Raw genomic sequence first — 22,260 nt, forward strand, 5'->3', positions numbered from 1 at the left:
TCTGTTCAACAACAATTCTCTTTTCCGTGGAAGAGTATTTGGAGGGCTTTTGTGCAATCTCGAGTTGCCTTTTCTATTTGGACAGCCGCACTTGGAAAGATTTTGATGGTTGATAATTTGAGGAAAAGAAGCATGATTGTTATGAAGTGGTTCCACATGTGTAAGAATAATAGTGAATCAATTGATCATTTAGGCCTCGTTTGAATTGAAAATTCACTTCAACTTATATCATCTCATCATTATAACTTTTTCAAATTCTCACACAAAATATAATAAACAATTCAACTTTTTCAAATCTCAAAACAATAATAATATTAAAAAATAATATTCTAATAATATTTTATTCTACTATTCCAAACCATCTCAACTCATCTTTAAATCCAAACGGGGCCTTACTCGTAGATAGGGAGTTATGGGTTGGTGTTCTTAGTATAGCTGGGTTGAGTTGGGTTATGCCTATGAGAGTGGTGGATCTACTAGCATGTTGAAATAGGTAGCACATGTAACATCCACGATTTTTTTAATTAAGGATTTTAAATTATTTTTAATTTTATTTTAATAGTATCATTATTATTACTGATTTTAATTCTTAATTTATTTCCTTAAAAACCTTCAAATTTTCAACCGTTGTTTCCATTTTCATTCCTCCGACGATCTCTTTGATTTTGAGACGTTACAACGTAAGAGTCGAATCCATCAATTTATATTCCATATTCTCAATGATTTCAGGAGAGCCACAAATCCCCATCTCCTTAATTCTCTATTTTTGATCTTATAGCATCAAGCAAAATTTTCCTTTCTCATAACCTCGCCACCATACGCTGAGTTTTTAGTGTTGCCGTTGTAACCTTCAATCTAGCATCCGAACTCTGTAATTTCTCTCGGTGAGTTTCTATTGCACTTATATTTTTTAGTGATCTCTATTGCTTTCTTTCCCTTCTGTAATTAAACAAATACTTTGTAAATTTTATTTCTACCACCGTCGACCACCACTAGGGATTCGAGGTTCTCGGCCAACCACTGAGTTTGCAGACGGGTCATCTTCTGTTAGTGATATTTTTACTCAAGTGAGCATGTCAACCTTACTTTCCTCCCTCTTCTCTGTTTCTGTTAGTTTAAACAACACAAATCCTCAGATCTCCTCCACTGTGCCACAGAAAATCATTTACTTACTCCACCACCATTGTAGTCTGGGCCACCCAGATTTGTCCATGCTCGGCATCATTTTCCTCCAGCAGTAAGCCTCAGCGACTCTCTGTCTCTCTCTATATACGTTCTTTTGATTCTCAGTGAGCACTACAGAGATTAAGATTGCGTTTGGATAGTGAGGTAATCTCAAATATTCTGTAAATATTAGTGAAAAAATAATGATAAAATAGTGAATAGTAGTAAAAAAATAATGATAGAATATTGAATAATAGTGGAGTATCGTAATGAATAATAGTGAAAAGTAATGATAAAATAATGAATAGTAGTAGAGTATGTTCGTGACCAGAACAAGGGGGATACACGTTACACTACGATTTTGAATCAGAAGAGAGATTTCAAGAAATGGCGAATATATTCACTCTATCAATAACCAAGCCGAATCTGGCGTATCATAAGCGATTTACTCTTTCTATTGATTCATGAAGATTGGATCAAAAACAACTCTTGAATGAGATATTCAACTCCAGGGATGAATCGAAAAAGAAATATTTATTGTTCTACCTCCTATTCATTATTTTATCATTACTATTCACCTACTTTTCACTACGATACTCTACTACTATTCAATATTATATCATTACTTTTTCACTACTTTTCACTACTATTCACAGAATATCTGAGATCACATCACTACCCAAACGCAACCTAAGTCATTTTCTCTTTCTGAACTCCACTATGATCAGAGCCCACTTTTAGCTGCACCATCGTTGATCTTCACCAGATTTATCACATATGTTACCTCTCACGATGAGTTTGATTTCCTCACTATCGCACAACATTTTCTCCTCCACTGAAATGTTCTGTTTCTTAAGTTTATTTTTTTGTGCATTGTGCGTCAGACTTCATTTGCTTTTCAGCTTAGTACAATAGTCTCTACATGTTTTGCTTATCACGAAATTTCCCTTTAGACGATTCAATTTAACCTTCCATAGAAAGTCTCTAGAAGCCTTATTTATGTGTAATTCCAATTCAGCCCTTAAACATATGTTGTAAAGTTTCCCGTAAATTTTGCTTGAGAGTTTTTGTAAAATGGGCTTTAAGTTGTTTTATCATGCGGGCTCTACTTTTATGATAATTCTATTCTTCAGTTTAATAGTTTTATTAAGGGCTGCACTCTAATGTTGGGTTGATTTAGTTGTTAAAACACAAAACTACTTTTTAAGTTGGGTTAATCTATAGTCAACTCATAAACATTATTTTAAACAAATAGCCCAGAAATCTTATTTTTTCAAAAAACACATAGGAGTTAAATTATGTCATTTAATATTAATCTTTTTATAAACCAGATTACAACAGTATTTTATGAGAATTCAGATTTTATTTCTTAAACATTTTGAACGCAATTAAACTTATGTTATTAGGTGAGATTTCTGTGACTTGTTGATGAGTGTACGAAAGTGCACTCTAAATATCCTATTACTGGACTAAAATGCTAAAATGTTAATAGAAATCATTGGAATTAATGTGTATTCTTAAATTGAGTTTCTATTTACTTTAGGATACTTCCAAACAGATTTTTATGTTTAATTTCAGAGTCTATAAAAGAGTAAGTCCAAACCCATTCAAATTCAAAAGACTTTCAAGTGGGCAAAACGTTGGAACAATCTAAGAACTTTCAACGAGTGTAGGACTCTTCAAATAAGGATAATTATGAGATTTGAGAGTAATTCGGATCAGAGTCCAAAATGCGATAGGAGATAGGATGGACACATTTTATTATTTTAATCATAACTTTTCGCTCAGATATCGGCTTGATGCGATTCTTGATGTGTTAGAAAGGTATCTTAAAAGGCTACAAAGTTGTCTCTAATAAGAATTTTCATATTCAAACTCCTGAAGCGCGTACGTGGCTGTCAAGTTGAGTCCTAAAATTTAGGTTATTTCATGTGCAGGAATATGAAGACATTAGGGTTTCTTTCCTACCCTATAAGAGTATAGAAGAGGGAAGACGACTCAATTTGAAGGAGAAAGATCTGAAATTAATTTTCATGGCCGTCGTTTGCTCTATTTTTCTCTTGAGATTTGTGTTGTCCATTACAACTATGGGTAACTAAATTCTCAAGTAGGGCTAGAGATGAACTTGCACAGTAGATGGTATTATTAATTTATCTTTAATTTATGTATTTGATTTTCAATTACTAAAACTCTTTTGTTTTATCATTCTCAATTCGTTGTTGATGTTTTCTTCTCCGAATAATCATAGAATTTATTCTATTTATAGATTCAGACATGCTTTTTCTATTGAATGGATTGACTCTTTGATTATATTTGGATTAATTATTTTTCTATATTGATTTAATTCTTTACTGCAATATCGCTTCCTGAGTATATTGTCGTCGTTGCATTTTCTCAATAGTGATAATAATTTACGCATTTTAAAAGTGGTGAATGATTTTTCAAAGGGTTACATTTGGTTTAATCTTGATTTATAAATCTATACCTTCCGATTAGGAATTTTGAGAATTGAGTTCTCAATTGAGTTATTCAATGAATTAAGAGCAATTAAAATACCAGATTTGTGCAAGGGATTCCCGACGCTTTACTGTTTGTCAAATTTGAGTACTTTTTCCATTAGTCACTTTGCTTCATTTTAATTGCATTTAAAATAATCTTTATTCTCTATTAATCATTTAACATTTTTCTTTAATTTATTTGTTCCTTCTACTATTCTTGTAATTTGTCTCTCTGTGGAATCGACACCCCAAAGATGTGCTACAACTACCGCGTTACTTTGGGCGTAATCACTTGTCTAAGAAATTTGTAGTAAGTTTAAATTATGCTACTAAGTACAATTGGAAGATTAAATATGATATTAGTGTTTAAATAATTATATGATATTAGAAGTAAATAACCAAATATTTTAAATTGCTTTCCCTAAAATGTGGTTAATTTAGTGGAATGCGATAACAGGCTTTTTTAGAAAATTAGAGAACTAGTGCTTCATATAGGTAACGAACTACAAAGTGAGATTGTGGGAGCAGCGTTAAGAGGTAAATAATTTGATCGCATATTAGGATTAGCACATAGCTATACTATTACTATTAAAGTCAGTTCTTTGATAGCCGTTCTTTTTATGTACCATGCATGTTACGATCTATGTAAGCATATCAGTCATCTTAGCATATGATCATGTTAATTTTTCGCATCATGTTCAGATTCAGCATTTTACAGTTATTTATATTAGTATGTATGTCATACATCTCACGTCGCATAAGACACGTAAGTTATCTTAAATTCAAGTGTAAGATAAGATAAGATCAAATCAGTTAATCAGATGGCCTTTCAGTTCAGTATTCAAAGTGGATGTGCAAGTCACGGACTCAAGCGTGGTCCACCATAGTAATAATACTCAACGGCTCCCCTTGTTGCAGCGGGATGTGGAGCCAGTGCACAACCTTGCACACACAATTAAGTGTGTGGGCCAATCAGTTAATATAGATAAATTAAGACAGTCATACATAGCATGAGCATTAGCATGATATGACAAGAACTTTATTCTTTTAGCATGAAAATTTTATGAAAGCCTTTTATTTATTATGTTTACATTGTGATGAGTTCTTACTGAGTCTTCGAATCATTTTAGTTTTATTTCATTTTTTTTTTACCACCTAGGTGAGGAGAATGAAAACTACGAGCAGGCGGGCCAAATTTAGAAGGAGCGGACTAATGAACCTTAGACTATATTTATGATTTCTTTTTCATTTAGTTTGTTTGAGAACTTGGATATGACTGTGTTTTGGAAGAACAAGGTGCTGCAAGACGTGACTCTACTAGGGAGTCGCGTAGCAGACATGTCAGTGACGTGTTAGCGAAGGAAAACTTGGAGGTGCACAAAGATCCTAGTACATCTTCAGTCGCGAGGCGATCCTATGCGGCATCTCTAAAGACGGGTCATGCTTCGGGAGTTGAGATGCACAAATCACGTCTCAGGACCAGCTTGTTGAGATGCACAATTCTTTAAAAGAGATGGAAACCCAACTTGTCGAGCTGAAGGCAGCAATAGCTTTCTTGTCTTTGAAAATTGACTGGCTTTCAATTAGAGGCAACAGGGTTATAAGAAACAAGATAGGCTCGAATCATTTAAACCTAGTTAAAGGAAAACGGAAGATCGGATTCGGCTCTGTCCCTATTTCTAGATCCTAGAGAGTATGGTGGATCAAAAGGAAATCCGGGTTGTTTGAAGCCGGGTCTACATCGGGTATCGGTGTAGAGACATCAGTAATGGAATGTCATTCGCCTCATGTAACACAGGATAGACAGATAGTCGGTACTACACCCTTGGTCTCCGAAGCTCCCTGTCAGAGTTGAAGGAAAATAGTGTGCCAAGGTCTGAAGGAGATGTAGGAACCCCAGAGGTGAAGGGACTTGCCGTCACCCCAGAATCTCCAATGGGGACCATGATACCATTGGAGCGAACTAATAGAGTTGCTGCAGAACCAAAGGGTTTGGTGTTGGTGCCTCATGTAGATGAATGTCTAGAGTCGGAAGTGCAATTGGATACTGTGTCTGAGGATAACGTTGCTCCCTTGATGTCTCTTCCACCAATAGCGGACTGAATTCTGTCTAAAGTTAACAAGATTCAGCAGTTTGTGAAAATTTCACATGGAGGATGTGAAGAACAATTCAATGAACTAATCGTTGCGATTGAGGCAAGCCACTTGAAACCAAAAGTTTCAAGAAAAGCAGGGAGTTACAGCGTCTTTCTTGGGCAATCAACTATGATGCTAAGGGTGATAGCTCGACTAGAGGGAAGTCTAAAGGGAGGTCATTGTGAAGACGGGGGAATCAACAGTTGGGGGTTGGGTGTTTGGGTAGAGTTTTAGTTCTACGAGAAACAAGAGTTGGGGACCGGTCTGGTGTATTTTGGGTTGTTCTTTTCACGAGCTTTTTGGGTCATTAGAGGCTTTTTGGGTCATTTTGGGCAAAGAGTTTTCTTGTATACATTCAGGCCTCATTTGTATTCGTAACCCATCTCAACTCACATCAATTCATCTTATCTTATCATTACAACTTTCTCAAATTCCCACACGAAATATAATAAACAATTCAAATTTTTCAAATCTCAAAATAACTTTCCCAAATTTTCACATAAAATATAATAAATAATTCAACTTTTATTCTAATATTCACAAACTATCTCAACCCATCTCAACTCATCTCTAAATCAAAATCACTCCTCAGTGTACTTGATTTCTCCTTTTATATATAATATTTTTTACTTATCTAAAAAAAAAATTTCTTTTGAGATGAACAATGTTTTTGTTAAATTATGCAAGTCTCTTGCCTGGCTTTAGTTACGTATATACATTACATTCCTGACCCTAGGGAAGGGGATGTGTAACAACCCGATCCTAAGATTAGACCATAAGATAAGTTTTATGTATTTTTCATATAACTATAAATATTCTATTATTATTATTATTATTATTATTACTATTATTATTATTTTATCAGATTTTACTTTGTTAATTTTAATAGGATTATTATCATATTGTTGTATGACCCTTCGAATTTTGCAATATCCACTAGAGTTCTTTTGTTTTTATAAAGCCTTGTTTCTTCCTATCTCCACCCGTAAGCCTCAATGTATATCTCCTAGTTGAATAAATTTCCTGATGGGAAACCAACTCCCAACTCCAACTTGTCCAATTTCCTTATCACTCACGATATCTCCATCCGCCTCCATTTATAAAACTCATCCTAGACTCCCAGAAATAAACACAAACAAATCTGGAGAAGCTGGACCTCATTCACGCATAGCACCCTTCACTTTCACAACCCACCCTCATCGTAGCTCAACCACGAGGACACCGCACAACACACACACGACAGTGCACCAAGAACCATCATCATCGAACCAAACAACCCACACCTTTCCCCCATGGTCACAGCTTATGGCAGACGCACAAACCACCCACCACCCCTTCCTCCTTCACAGCCCTTGCAAACCACCATCGAGCAACCACCGAAAAACAGAGAAACCGTAGGCCCACCGAGAGCTCCTCCATGTCGTTTCTTCCACACACAACAAACCTCACAACCTCTCCACTTCCACAGCTAAATTGCAAGGTTGTCCTTGCACCACCTGTCCGTCCAAGCCGCTCCTCCCTCTGCAGTGAACTACCACGGAAACCAAACCCACGCACCCACATGGCACCATCCATCACCCACGGCGACACGACTGCCTAGAACACGCCGACGCCACCTCAAGGAAGACCGAACCACCTCAGCCACAAAACACACCAACCAGCACAACCCCGTCGCACCCATTCCATCCCAGTAAGCCACGGTCGTCACCACCCTTCTCTCTCCCCCTCGGTAAGCTTTGACAGAACTCTCTCTCCCTCTCTTGGCGTCACACCACCCTGACCAGAGGAACCTAGTCACGTCGTCGACCACTTCTAGACACTCCAAAGTTGTCGTCATCGCCTTCCCTCGGTTAGTTTCGTCCCATGTAAACGCACGCCTCTCTCCCACTTTCCCAATACCTTTGTTTCTCTACAAATTATAAGTTGTGTTTTTAGGTTTTCAATTTTCTGCAGGTGTTAAATAAGATTACTTTTATGCCCGTTTTAATCCCTTCCCGTAGGATTGTTTCAAGTGTAATTACATTTATAACCTTACACTTAACTATATGTTAATTATGGAGATTATTACGTCATTTTATTTCAAGTTAGGTTGGGCTGATAATTAAGCCAGAGTTTTTACTTAAATAAATATATTAGCTATAGGCTCATTTTTATAAGAAAATGTTTAAAGAATTTGAAATGTATTTTAAAGTATACTCTTGAGCCCATTATTTTAGTTAATATTTCTTTTTGTCTATTTAGTCAGATTTTAATAAAATTATTTTGTTATACTTTAAAAAGAAATTAAGGAATATGTTAAGAATATTTAAATGATATTAATATTTATTAGATTTCTTATAAGATTGAATAATTATGTTAAGAAATGAAATCTATTTTAAGAATTTAGGTTTTTTTTATGACTTATATCCCAAGTATTATACTAAGTTATATCTTGGAAGTAAAAATATGCTATTAATATTTTAAATAATCTAAGACATCAATATTCATTGATTTTCATGATAAACAGAATATTTTCTACGATATGAATTTAATTAAGTGGGATAGTAGGACACGTTTTCCTAGACAAATTTAGTGACATTAATACTTCGTATAGGTGACGAGCTACGAAGTGAGATTCAGAAAGCAATGCTAAGAGGTAAGTAATTTTATCACAAATTAGGATCATCACAGTTCAGTTTATATAAATTAGTATTAGCACCAGTTCTTTAACAGCCATTTTTATGTACCACTCATGTCATATGCAAAAAATGTCATCCAACATAGAATACGATCATGTCATTCCGCATCATATTCAGATTTAGAAATTATAATTCTGTATGTATTATGTCATGCATCTCATGTGCATAAGGCAAGTAAGCTATCTTAAGTTCAAGTGCAAAATAAGATCATATCAATTAATCAAATGGTCATTCAGATGCATGGTACAAATGCAGTTCAGTTTCAGGGTGGATGTGCAAGCCACGGACGACTCAAGCGTGGTCCACCATAGTATGCCAGAATACTATCAACGACTCTCCTAGCTGCCAAGGGACGTGGGGCCGGTGCACAACCTCACATACAGGGTTAAGTGTGTTGGCTAGTCAAATCAGTCAGTTGATTCAGATAAATCAAACCATGCATAGCATAAGCATCAGTATGTACAGTCATGGTTTTAAGCTCTCAGCATGAAAGTTTTTATGAAAACCTTTTTTTTTTTAAGTAAGAAAGTTTTTATGAAAATCTTATGTTTCTTATGTTTAGTTTTTCATATTTTTTTAACCACCCAGATGAGGATGATGAACACGAGTAGGCAGGCCAGGATTAGAAGGAGCAGTTGATTTAGTTTTAGACTTTCTAGAATAAAATTGTTTTTATGACATAAATTTTATTCAGTTTATTCGTTTAATATTTTTGGAAGACATTTTATTAGACATTTTTGCTGCAGTGGTTTCGGCTATTGTTCTTAAGGGAGGGAAAGCTCACGAGTTTTTGTTTTCTTTTCAGGTTTCTAGAATATAATTAGGTGCTTCTTTTGCATACTTCATGTGTACATGAGTTTCGCCTAATTTCATTCAATAAAAGTTCTTACTTATCAAAAATAATAAAAATGAACATCCGCAGAATAGGGTTTTTCATGAAGTGCTGCCCATGATTTTTATTAATCAAATTTGGGATTGTTTTTATGTTTATGGAATGTTGTTAGTAGTCATATCCGGCTCACATGATGTTTAAGTTAGTAGCATTCCCAAGCCTATTGGGAAGGGGGTGTTACAACTTTCATTAACTCAATACATTAGCTTCAATGTGTAACCACTTGTAAAAACCCATTAGCGATAGATCACTCTAACATTGTGAGGAAAGAGAAGGAGTCCGATGAGGAAGGTATTGAGTTTGAAGCATCTATGTTTGTGTGAGAGAGAGACAAGGGGAGAGAAAGCTAACAAAATCTCGAACCATATAAACAATAGAAGCCACACTATTTCAAGTCATTGCCCAATGAAAGAGGGGCATTAAAAGTGATATAAATTTACCATTGCTATGAAAATGGAAAGAACAAAAAGGAAAGAAAGATGATGTATAAATGCATGAAATGTAACCCCTTGGGATTGGCTCAAGTGGTAAGGGCTTTGATCTTAGTGGTTTGCTCCCTCCAGGTCTAAGGTTCGAACCCTTAGGTGCAAACAATGTCTTGTGGTGACACCCCATTGGTGAAAAGCCGATTATCTACATGATCCGTGTGATGGGATACATTGCATGGGTCCAAGATTTAACAAGATTAAAGACATGTTGCATTTGTACAGTCTTCGGGATTTGTTTAACGGGATTAAAGACATGTTTTTAAAGTTTTTTGTCACATGATATAATGTGCAATGGCTCCAGAGCTAAAAGGCGAGTGCAACCATATTGTATGGTCCACAGGGATAAGCTCACTCGAGCACACTAGAGTTTAACAAGTGATGTTCATATCCTAAGAGATCACCCCTGGATGCCGAAGCGACTCAACTCGTTGGTCACATGAATGCGGTTGGGGTCCTTTTAATAGCCAACATACTTAAAACTCTATTTAATTAATGACATATTTACATATTGTGTATTCAATTATCATTTTATTTTTCTGTTTAAACTACTTGAATACAATCAAAGATAATTTGTATAGACCGCAGAATCTAGAGTTGAAGTCATTCCCTAGAGAGACCATTTAAAGTGCTTGCAGCAAGTAGACGTTATTTTTAGTACGCTATTTTGGTTTTTAACAATAATTTGGTTCTTTATCTTATCTTGTAGAGACATTGATAAAGATTTTTTTTGGTTTTGGGTTTACAGAATTCTTCGATATTTGCACTAGGGCATGAATGATATGAGGCATCCTATTCTTAATGGAAGTGGTTGTTACATGATCAATGTGATGACATATCTCTTATGGCTTGCAGCTTCGCAAAATTTCCTTTTTTTAACAAGGAAGAAAAGAGCATCATGAAGTTTTCTCACTGTTATTTTTCCAATTGGCTAGGTTGTAATTCTTATCAAAGCCCGTGAATGATGATATATATCTTCTACACCTTGGAAAATTCAATAACTTTTATCAAAGCCCATGAATGATGATATATATCTTCTACGCCTTGGAAAATTCAATCAGTTCACTGTGTGTCAGTTTGTGCAGATATTATCAAACTTAGAATCTAATAACTTTTTTTTTATCGGTAAACAAGTTTTTATTGATCAAAAGAGTAGGCAAAAGCCCAAGCATACAGGAAAACTTATAATCTAATGACTAAGAAAAAATTACGATTTTAGCAACCATTTGGCATCTGGATGAACTTCATTAAAAATAGAACTAAAACATACCCGGCTTGCCTTACACATGAAACTGGAAAGCACCAAAACCTCTTCAAATGCAATGGCCTTATCAATCTTAGCACCAAGTATGCCCTCAAATCTCTGCCAGCAAAATCCATCAGCGTCAGTTTCACTAGAAAGCAATGAAACCTATTGTTACCAAGCTACTATTTTAATCCATTTTTTTAAAATAGACCCACCTTGAGCTGGATTACAAGGACGTTGGGGGCTTGAAGTACAGACATTTGCTTCCTTGCTACCACCAGTTTCTTACATCTAAACAAGCATAAGTTCCTTCAACGATAATGATAACAATATTTTTTGATAGGTCACAAACAAAGGAAATCGCCATTTGAATTTTGGAGGAGTGACTTACTTGTCGCACTTGTACTTATTGTTGTCATCCAAAACCTCGGGTTGAAAGAACTTATGTAATGCCTCTTTAAGTGAATTACTAAGCAAAACATCAAGACTAATATCCATTATCTCATCATCCTTATTCGACTCGTTGCCACAAGAAAGACACTTCACCTGGCTCTGCAACGCACCCCCAAAGATCTCTTTCACTACCGTAGTTGTAGCACCAGTCGCAGTGGAAGTACTTTGCTCGCCTCCCTTTGAGTTGGAACGCCGCAGCTGCAGCTTCTTCAAGCGGAGGCATGTGTTGTGGCAGGCGTCGATCACATAGCGCAGGAACTCGTGCGCGTCCTCCTGTCGGCCGCACCGGAAGTGCTCGGCAAAAATCCGGAGACAGCTCTGGATCTTCAAGGGCGCGTCAGGGGTTTGATCCACGCTCAGAGAGCGCACAATCCGCTTCTCCAGAATGCAAAACGGACAGTCGCGCGTCAAATCACCTGCGCGAAAATTGAGACGAATAAAGAAGAAGGCCATGAAATTAGGGCAAAAGGAGGAAAAGAAGAAAGTAGTGCATACAGAGAGAGGAGTGCTGGCATTTGAGACAGAAATTAGCGAGGGGAGGGGTGTAGGTGAGGCACTGGAGGACGCTGTTGAGATAGCAGGAGTTGCCGAGGTTCTTGAGCCCTATAGGGGGGCCGTTCTTGCGCTTCTGACTGAGTAAACTCGGCTGCCAAGTCATTTGCAATTGCAAGGCCATCAAAGAAGACCACCTCCCACCTCCGTTTCCTGTGACGCATCGGACGGTTTCGTCTCTAAAGTACAAGTACCCCAACGCCACCAGGACCACCACAATTGCATGGCTCTCCCTGTCTGTCTTCTCGGGTGCCTTATAAGAAAGCAAATCCAATCAAATCGAATGAGATAAATGAATTGGACTCCCTCGTAACCCCCGGGTACAGTACGTTTTCAAAAGGAAAACTCGAGGGAAAGGGGAAGAATATCTCAGAGAAGAAGAAGCGCCACCGTGCTTGCAAAACCCCCAAAATCCAAATCGCTCCCTCTCACTCAGATTTTGCGAGGGTTCATAATTCACCTGTCATCTTTCCCCCTCTCCTGCCTTTTGGGCTGGTACGGTACTTAATTATTACCTCTTTATCTATTTTATTATTATTTTATAAAAAAAAAAATTATTTATGAATCTTTTTATTATTATAAAATATAACAATTTCAATATCATTGATATTAATAACGTATAAACCAGGATAATAATATAATATCTAGATTAATAATAATAATGATAATGTGGTATAACCGACTATATACACTATATAACAATTATGAAATATGGAAATCATAATTGATAAACTTGATTTCATTGAAAACATAATACTTATAAAGAGATTAATTCTCATAAGATTTGAGGTAAAAGATATGAAATAATTTTTATAAAGAAATTTTTCGGAAATTAGGATTGAGAGAAGGAAAGAGCTTCATTTGAGATTTTTTTGAATGTCTTCTTTGTTTACAAACTTCATTTTGTAGATACTAAAAAGTAACTTTATATACAATAATATGATAATAAACGTCCAAAGTTATTTTTCCTCGTGTGTTGGCAGATAATGGATGAGTGGCATCAATAATACTTCTGAGTCGAGTCAAACAATAATTTGATAACGAACGCCTAAAGTTGTTTATCTTCATGCGTCGGCGTATAATAGATAAGTGGCACCTGTGGCGCCTCTGACCCCCATGTAGAGAAAACACGGGAATCGAGACGCCGGGATGATGACAACACGGTCACACATCCCAACGAAATGCCAGTGTGTGTACATGCAACGGTGTACAAAAACAACGCAGCGGATTAGTCAACTAAGTACCAGAATTTAAATACAAGTAAACATCAGTAAAGTTTTAAAAACAGTTATACAGTCATCCAAAATAAAGTTAACACATGTCCCAAAAATACAAAGGGTAAAATAAATAACAAGCTAGTGATCCCAGATCACTCCTCGGGCGGAGCCGTCTCCTCAGGCTCACCCTCCTCCTCCTCAACTGCATCAAAATCTGCGTTACCACAGAATGGTACCGCAGGTAAGTATAACCCAAAAAATATACTCAGGAATATAAAATGCATTAATACCACCAACATGCATGCATATGAAGAAATATGCATTTTCCTCAAAATATCATTTTCCCCGAAAATGATTAATTTATCAACACACGCCAAAATCCCATTTGGCCCAAAAATAATCCGTAAAACATTTTCCCAGAAAATGATTTACACAAAATCCAACTCACACTATTTTCCCAGAAAATAGTCCATTTAATCCGTCAATACCCTATGCACCATGGCCTCCCCTAGGGACCATCCGCACGTCCTGGCTTCGTAGCGATGCCCAGTTCCGCGCCCAGCGCGTACATGGCCAGACATCCTCTAGTCCCCGCCAGCAGAAGGACCACGGAGTCGGCACGAATCTCTCGTCCGATCCCATTGTCGCCCAGCGACAATCCAGGGGACGTTACTCAGTTTATTCCGCTCCCGAGTAACCAGAGGAGCTCCACCGAGATAATGCCCCATCTCGGCTTGGGGTTCGTGATACACACGCACCCAACAAATCATTCACATGAAAACCCAGTTTTCATAAACACATGAACATGAATGCAATACACGAAAACCCAGTTTTCCTTTACAAACATGAACATGCATGAAATAATGAAATGCACATGAACCAACCAATCCAAAATCCATCAATAACCAATAACCAATAACCAATCCAATCCAATCCAATCAAACCAACAACTCCAATCACAAATCCATCCGACCCCCGTACTCCTCGGACTCAGTCCGGCACTCAGTTCGGCAAAAAATACAGTGAAATGGGTTAGTGCAAAAATACATAAAATTCATGAGAATTCTTTGGAGAAATACTTACAGCGCTATATGATAATTTCCGGAGGATCACGAAGCTGAAAAAGGCGACGTCTGAGCAACACCACAGTGTAAAATACACTGTGGCCGTGGGTCACAAATACCCACTTTTCAACGGAGACAAACGAAGATCCCAAAATGGTAGGGTAGGGCCTAGAGAGGTCGGTGAAGCCAATGGTGGTGGTGGTTTGCCGTGGATGACGGCGCAAATGGTGGTTTAAGGCCAAAAATGTACAAATCGGAAATGGACTTGGTGGGGCTTCACCGGTGACGGATCGGAGCTGGGGTTGGGTCCAAAGGGTTGCCAAGAGGTCGGGGATGAAGTGGTAGGAAGATGGTGGCCAATGGCGGTGCGACGGCGGCGCAACGGCGGAAAGAGTGCCGCGGCTTCGTGGGTCTCGCGGGGGCTATCGGTGGCACGAACGGAGGTGGGGTTGGTGGGGTAGGACGACCGGCGGGAGGGGAACACGAGGGGATGGGCGGTGAGAGTCACCGCCGGCTCACGGCGGCGGGTTGGGTGGAGGCCGAAGTCGCACGGGAGAGAGGAGAGAGTTGGGTCGCGCGGGAAAGAAAGAAGACAGAAGGAAATAAGGAGAAAAAGAAAAAGAAGGAAAAGAAAAGGAGAGGAAAGAAAAAGAGGGAAAAAGAAATGAGGTCCAATCCTCATAACTTGGGTTACGAAAATGATCCAACGGAAATGATTTTAAAACCACAAATTAAATAAAATAATTTAAACGTAATGGTAAAGTCAAATTGAAATAATTAAATCTCACAGTAATTAATTTAAATATTAAAAGCAATTTAAATACATAACAATAAATAAATATTAAGAAAGCACATAAAGATAATTTTCACCAAATTAAAAATCCTAAAAATAACCCAATTAAAATCCAGTAATTTTAAAACAAAAGAATAATTTTTTGAATAACATAAAAATAATCATTCAATAAAAATACACTAAAATACGGGGTGTTACAGCACCAATAATGCTTCTTTCTAACTTGTTTTATTGCAATCACATCATAATATGGGGGTCGTACTCTGAAAGATCCAGATCGAATGGATCTTGAGAATCCATTAGATGAATAGGATGAAGGGATGAGTTAGCCTAAGAATGAGAGACATGTTGTGCTAATGATGAGGTGGTCTATTGTGAGAAAGATAATCTAACTTGATGTGGAGGTGAGTTTTCTTCATCATCGATGTCTGAGACTTGTAACATTGTCTCAGTTAATTTTTTCAAATCTTTTCTGCTACTAATGGATGCTAATTGGGCCTAAAATCTACTCCACTAAACTAGAATTTCAAGAGTTTTGGTAATCTTTGAAAATCTTTTACAACGTGATTATAATTATATTTTTTCTACCATTTGATAGAGATTAAGCAGGCTAAAAACATAATGGTATTGAAAGAGGGGTGAAATTTGATAACATATTCTTATTTCATAATCTAGTTTAATTTTGTTTTGAGGAAGAAAAGAAGAAATGGAAGATAATGTTTAAATGCATGTGGATAATCATTTTGTGATGAGAAAATCTTAAAACTTTCTTAGAGAGAGATATGAAGAATAAAATATTCAGGTCCATAATAATTCCACTATAGTCAAAACCATCACGAGAGTTTCTTGATCTCTTGTAATTTGTCAAAATGGATGAACCATGAATGATGCAAATTTTTGTTTTGTTTTAAAAACACTTTTGTCAATACCTACTGGTAATTGTAATAATCATAATATGGCGGGTCATAAAAATGAGAAAATTTTCTTATCAAATAAGGATTTTTTTCTCATTATTTCAGAGTAAGGACTTGTTTAATGGTAACTTTATGAAAGACAATAATTACAAATGCAAGTAGAAAATGTTGAGTTTGAAGAGAACAAATGATTTCAGAAAGAAAAATTGAATCTGTGTCTACTAATATAAATTCAAAAAAATGCTACGTTTTCTTAATATTTTGTGGAATGTAATGCCAATCTGACAAGAGAAAGGCATCAAGTAATTTTTAGGGATTAGTCAGGTGCTGAATTTCATACTTAATAGGGAAGAATAGATGCCAGTGAGTCTTAATAATAATGGAGGATACAGAAGGTTGAGATAAGAACGAATGACTCATCTCACTATCCAAGAGGGGCCATAGTTTTAACATGAGTTGAACTACGGTCATCAACAGGTACTCACAATGCATATGAGAAACTGTGATGATTGTGATGACCAAAATTTTCTAGGCTCTTGTGTAAAACATTTTTTTTCTTTTACAAGCCATAAGAGTTTAGGCCATTGTAGGAAATTAGGATTTTGAAGCTCAATGGAATTAGGGCTCACGCCCTACTTGAGGTTTTGCATGATATTTGTCGTCCAATGAGGCTATGTGTAATACCCGAGTCCTACTACGTAGGTCCTTACGTCATTTTATTAATTCTTTAAGTTAAATATTTTGAAATAAAAATTTTTATTACTTCCAATTATTTTATTTTAATATGAGTATGTTTTATTTTAAAATCTGGTTTATTAAAATAAATCAAGGGTATTATTTTTAAGACTTTGAAATATTTTTCCTTAAGTTCTTCAATTTTATTTATTTAGAAAATGGCCCAATTAATCTCTACCATTGGATTGGTTGGTAAAAAGCATTCTTGAGGTGGATTCATCTCCACCATCAATCTTCCAAGCTTAGATGATAAGCTTTGACCAAGGCAAAAGTTTCCCCCACCCTTTCACCCGTATAAGGCTTCTAAGAAAAGCCATTAAGCCTTTGACTCATAAGCTTCCCAAGGAAGCTATTGAATTGACTTTACCTCACACCTATCGTCCAAAGCAACACCAAAAGGTAAGAGTTGAAAATCAATTTCCTTTCTTCCCACTTACCAGTCGATCTACACCCAAGGAAAATGGAAAACTTCATCTCCCTCTCCAAGCAAGCCATAGCCAACCTTCACCTATTTCCTTCCTCTTCTCTTTCCATCTTCAAGAAAGTAAGTTCATCTTATCACCTTCAAGCCTTGTGACTCCATAGCAAGGGAAGAAGAAAAATATTTTCTCTCATCCTCTTCAAGCCATACGAGTATACTCCCTCCCTACTCATTTTCGGGTTTTTCCTTAAACCTTGGAACTAAAATTTGATTTCATCTTCTAAATGGTGAAATATTGAAGGTAATAGACTTTTAAATTATTCCCTAGTATGATTTACATGTGGGTTTCAAATTTCACCATTTCTTACCCATGATGTTTCGGTTTTGGGTTTAAAACAGTGATATTGTGTTGCTCTTCTTCCACAAGGGTTTACCACTATTTGGTCCTCTATCTTGCCTCTTGAAAGGGGCTAAGAGCTTAATGTAAAATCCTAATTTGACTCATTTGATTTTAGTGTGATTTGGAAGCTTACTATGTTGTTTTAGCTTATGTTTTGATGTAGTTAATTTCTTATATTGTAAATAAATATGTATGCCCTCTTTTTGGCCCAAACCGGATGGTATTATAGTTGTTTTTCTATGTATTTTCCTATATTTCGAAAATGCCATTTTGTTATTAAATTTGGTTTAATCATAGGAGATGATTATAGTGATTTTAGTTGGTATCATGTGCCTTGTGTTGAGATTTGGTTGGTAATCTATTTTAGGATGCTAGAGGTTTGATTTAAAGGTTTTGTTTGGTCTTATAATTTTATATCTTGCTTTTAAAAGTATTAAGTGAGTAAATCATAAGTTTAAGTGTTTAAAGGTTTTAAAGTTTCTTAATGGGTAACTTTGTTATATTTTATACTACTTTAATTTTAATGGGGGGTTTTATCTAAAATAATTAATATATTGCTTATGTGAATAGGTTATAGCTTTATTAGTTTAGATATAAGGGATTAATTGTGCATGAGGTATTATGATATGCAAAGTTGTCCAAGCATTTCTAAGTCCATGTCATGCATGTTGTCCCTCCTCGTTTGGTTAAATTCTACCTAACTCAATAGTCCAAAATATTGATGAGCTAACCTTTTTATAATGAGGGACTAAAAGTTGATTAAAGGGCATGTTCCCTAAGCTTGTTTAGCCTACTTGAATTGCCTAAATCTATTTTAAAGCTCATTATCGAGAATTCTAGATTTTTATCTCCTAATGACCATAACCCAAAGCGAGTTTGAGCCAAAGAAACCTTGCTCGAAGCCTATAAGTTATTAACTACTTTTCATGTAAGCTTTTAAAATAGTATTTCCATGGATAGCTAGCATGTCTTAATACTTAAGTTATTTCTCTTATAAATTGAGGTGAAGAGTAGTCAATTGGGTTAATGTTAAGCATAGAAATGACATTAGATTGTAATTTCGTAGCTTTCCCTTTTAAAGGGAGGGCTAAAGAATATGATACGAGTATTAACACACTTATATTATTTATTGGAATAGGAATATTGATGAATGAAAGTATCGAGGAGCATAGAGGTAAGTAGTTATGACCATACTTCTTACACCAAGTTCTCTTTATGAAAAGAATGTCTCTCTTTCTTATTGCAAATGTTCTTCTAAAGAAAAAAGTAAATGAATATAGTATGTACAAGCCATTCCTTGATAGCCCTTGTTAAGCACCCTATCGATTATAATTGTGTGTATGTATAAGGTAATGCATGCACGTAAGTTCTAAGTAATGAGATTTTCATACATGCTCTCAATAAATTTACTGATTATTCTTATATGTAGTATAGTATGAAAATATATCTTTTTCATAAAAATGCATGTGCATTGGAGTAAGAAAGATGATGAAAATGTTTTGATTGCAAAAAGGGAAGGAGATGAACATCTTATGCCTTATGCTTTATGAGATGCTCTAAATGATGCGAAGAAAACGTTTTAAAATGTCCCTATGAACTCATGTTTTAAATAATGCAAAGAAAGCGTTTTAAGATGTCCCTATACACTGATGTTAAATTGTCCCTATGAACTGACGCTTAATGAATGTCATGAAAAATGATGTTAAGTTCATGCTTTAAAATGATGTTTCTTCATGAATGCACTGTTAAATGAAAAGATGATGTTAAGTTCATGTTCTAAAATGACGTTTTTCATTAATGAACTGTTAAATGATGAAAAGGACTGACATGAATGAATGTAAGAAATGACTGAATGAATGAATGCTTTAATATATGAAACTATATAACGGCCATATGAATGAAAAAGGTACCAAAGGAATGGGCAGATTGCAATGCCGGGTAAGTAGTACTGGTAGTGCACCCAGTGCTGCCCCCTGACTGAAAAGGGATTCCCAACCTGTGGTCACGGGCGGAATCCAGGTCTGAAGGAAGACCGCTAACCCCAACACACGGGGCGTAATAGTGTGTACCGGCCAAAGAAAGTGAAACGTAAAGTAAAGTTATTTCTAAGAAATGTTTATGCATGAAAGCTAAAAAATGTTTATGCATGAAAGCAATGAAATGTTTATGCATGAAAGTATGACTTATTACTTAAACTATTATGCATGAAAGCATTGTCAAGAATAGCGAAAATGTTTATGTATGTATGTTTCAAAAGAAAAGAATAGATGCCTAGTATGTTTATTGCATGGTGTACTACTTACTGAATATTCGACTCATTTTTTGTGCTAAATGTTTTAAACATCCAGGTAATGATGAAAAGGCTAGGGAGAAAGGCATTACTGCAGAGGGAGAGGCAAACGCTTAGGACCTTCCCTAACGAGGACAATTATGTTACGAATGATGGGTTATGTTATGTATAGATATTTTAATTTGGGATGGACTCTGAGAGTCTCTTATGGATGAATGTTTGAATAGAATGTCCATTAGGTGTTCCCTTTTATTAAATGAAAAATTTAGAGTGCACGTGTGTCATGTCCATGCCGATCGCATGTTATTAGAAAAAGAAAGAAAAGAACAGTCATGTAAGTCAGGATTTCGTCCTTCCTGGGACGGGGTTGTGACACTATGTATAGGACTTGATGAATCTATATGGAAATAAGGGAAGAGAGTTGAGAATGAACTAGGGTTTGGCTTACACGCTTACCATAGGAAGATCTACCACTTTTTGTCATGTGTCACGCATGCATGAAGATCTTTGTTTATGGGAGAAAACTTTTTGACACGTCACTATAGGAAAGAGGTTCTAGAAGGAAATGATGAGATTAAGGAAAAGTAGAACTTAAGGAAGGCCAAGAGGCCATGGACGGCAACAAGGAGAAAGGGAAGTAGTTTTTTGCCATATGTCATGCATGCATAAGAGGTAGGTAAAAAGTTTTCTTGGGAAAGAGCAAGATCAAGGTTGGAAGGAGGCTACACGCCTAAGGGCTTTTAGAATAATATTTTTTTTATAAGAGCACTTGAGGTGGACAGCTAGGGCATGGTTCTTTGTGTAAAAAAGGACCAATCACATGCTTGTCAAAAGGTATGGTGAAAAGAAGATCTCCTAGGGAAGAGAAGGGTTCGGCAGCCATGCACTTACTCACACACTCCTCACATGCCACTTGGCACTCATGCACACATGTAGGAGATTGATGAGAAGGGTCTGTTGATGAAGCATGCAACTTTCGCCTCTACTCCCCCATATTTGTCTCCTTGAAGGAAACTCAAATAATAAATTCTTAACTATTGAAACCTAAACTTAAACTCTCTAAAACTCAAAACTAAAAACTCAAAAATCAAAGACTAAAACTAAAACTAAGATTGTAACAGCCCGCTAGAAATTCATTGGTGGAATTTCTATTGACTTTAGGAATCTCGTGAAAAACCCATAAGTTTTTACGAATCGACCAATCGCTCAGGTTTTAGTCTGTCGTCATAATCAGTGTTATCACTCACTATGGTGCTAGATTTGTGAGTTTAATTATTTGAGATAGTTACAAGTGTCAGAATGCATTATGGTCTGCGCCATTAGACTCAGTGGATTATTTAGAATTTTATGGCGCAATAACCATTTTTCATAATTCCGGACGAAACGTCTATTGGAAATTGTGAAATTATTTTTAGGGGCACTTCGGGGTTGAATTTCGGTAAACGATTTTCACTATAAGTTAATATGAATATTTAGAATTTTTTAGTACTAAGTTTATTATGTATTTTTTTGGAGTGAATAGTAACCTCAATAAGCGCACCCATTGCAGTGTTTTCAAAATCACAGTGTGAAATGTCCAAATTAGGTTGGAGGAATTTTATTTGGACACTTGGTAAGATCTTAGCCACGCATAATGAATAATATTAGAGACTTGGTACAAAGAGGAACCATTAGATGGATTTGTGAAGGAAGTCAAGGTGTGACATCATGCCACCTAAGCAAAGCTGTGTTTCATCTGTTCAACCAAATTGTGCCAGACCAAAGAGGGTTTCAACCCTAGCAAAACCCTAAATGGTTGGAATCCAATTGAAACCCCAAAAGTTTGGTTGAAACCAAAACCCTAAATGGTTTTCCCAAACCCTAAAGTTGGCCTCCAAACCCTTTTTAATCCGATTTCTAGCATTGTGTTTAATCACTTGATTAAATCACTTCCACATGCTATTAATTAATCAAATTCTTGTTATGAAATCATTATTCAACCTTTTAAACCTTGGGAATTTGATTGGGCCAAGAAAAAATTGATTTTAGGCTTGATAGCATCTCAAACTCTAACCAAACCCCCTTTAAACCCCAAATTGAAGCCCAATTGGTGGGGCCCACCAAGGCCCACGAAATTGGCCACCTTGGCAAAATTTCTTGGAGAAGTTTCCTCCCCCACAAGGCAGACCACCCACTGCCATTGGCTGCACCCAATAGTGCCTTGATGTGAAGGAGAAATCCACTCCATCAACCTCCATCTTTCACAGCTGCTGCAGGCAGTCTTTGCCCCTCACTATTCTCCACTTTATGTCACATAGCCACCTCCAATCAAGGGTCATTCTA

The 22,260-nt window shown here is 36.4% G+C and overlaps 1 protein-coding gene and 1 long non-coding RNA gene across 4 annotated transcripts in view; one reads left to right on the forward strand and one right to left on the reverse strand.

Moving 5' to 3' along the window:
- The window catches only part of LOC108997327 (ubiquitin carboxyl-terminal hydrolase 25), a 36,151-nt gene extending 23,563 nt beyond the window's left edge, over nt 1-12,588 (reverse strand). For 2 of the 3 annotated variants that reach the window (XR_001997144.2, XM_018973537.2), the window contains exons 1-4: nt 12,048-12,588; nt 11,491-11,968; nt 11,315-11,390; nt 11,124-11,216 (exon numbers count right to left, since the gene is read on the reverse strand). Coding sequence is in view for 2 of the 3 variants with exons in the window: in XM_018973537.2 (XP_018829082.2) it covers nt 11,124-11,216; nt 11,315-11,390; nt 11,491-11,968; nt 12,048-12,228 (828 nt within the window). In the remaining variant the exon portion in view is untranslated. The remainder of the gene's footprint in view (nt 1-11,123; nt 11,217-11,314; nt 11,391-11,490; nt 11,969-12,047) is intronic. The other variant, XM_018973546.2, reaches the window with a different exon arrangement.
- Nucleotides 12,589-17,157: 4,569 nt separating this feature from the next.
- On the forward strand, nt 17,158-20,227 carry LOC108997342. The gene is made up of 3 exons (XR_004802385.1): nt 17,158-17,549; nt 18,787-18,822; nt 19,997-20,227. It is a non-coding gene; the product is annotated as an uncharacterized LOC108997342 (long non-coding RNA).
- Nucleotides 20,228-22,260: the final 2,033 nt, after the last annotated feature.

The sequence above is a fragment of the Juglans regia genome, chromosome 9, assembly GCF_001411555.2.
Source record: "Juglans regia cultivar Chandler chromosome 9, Walnut 2.0, whole genome shotgun sequence".
NCBI classification, from domain to species: domain Eukaryota; kingdom Viridiplantae; phylum Streptophyta; class Magnoliopsida; order Fagales; family Juglandaceae; genus Juglans; species Juglans regia.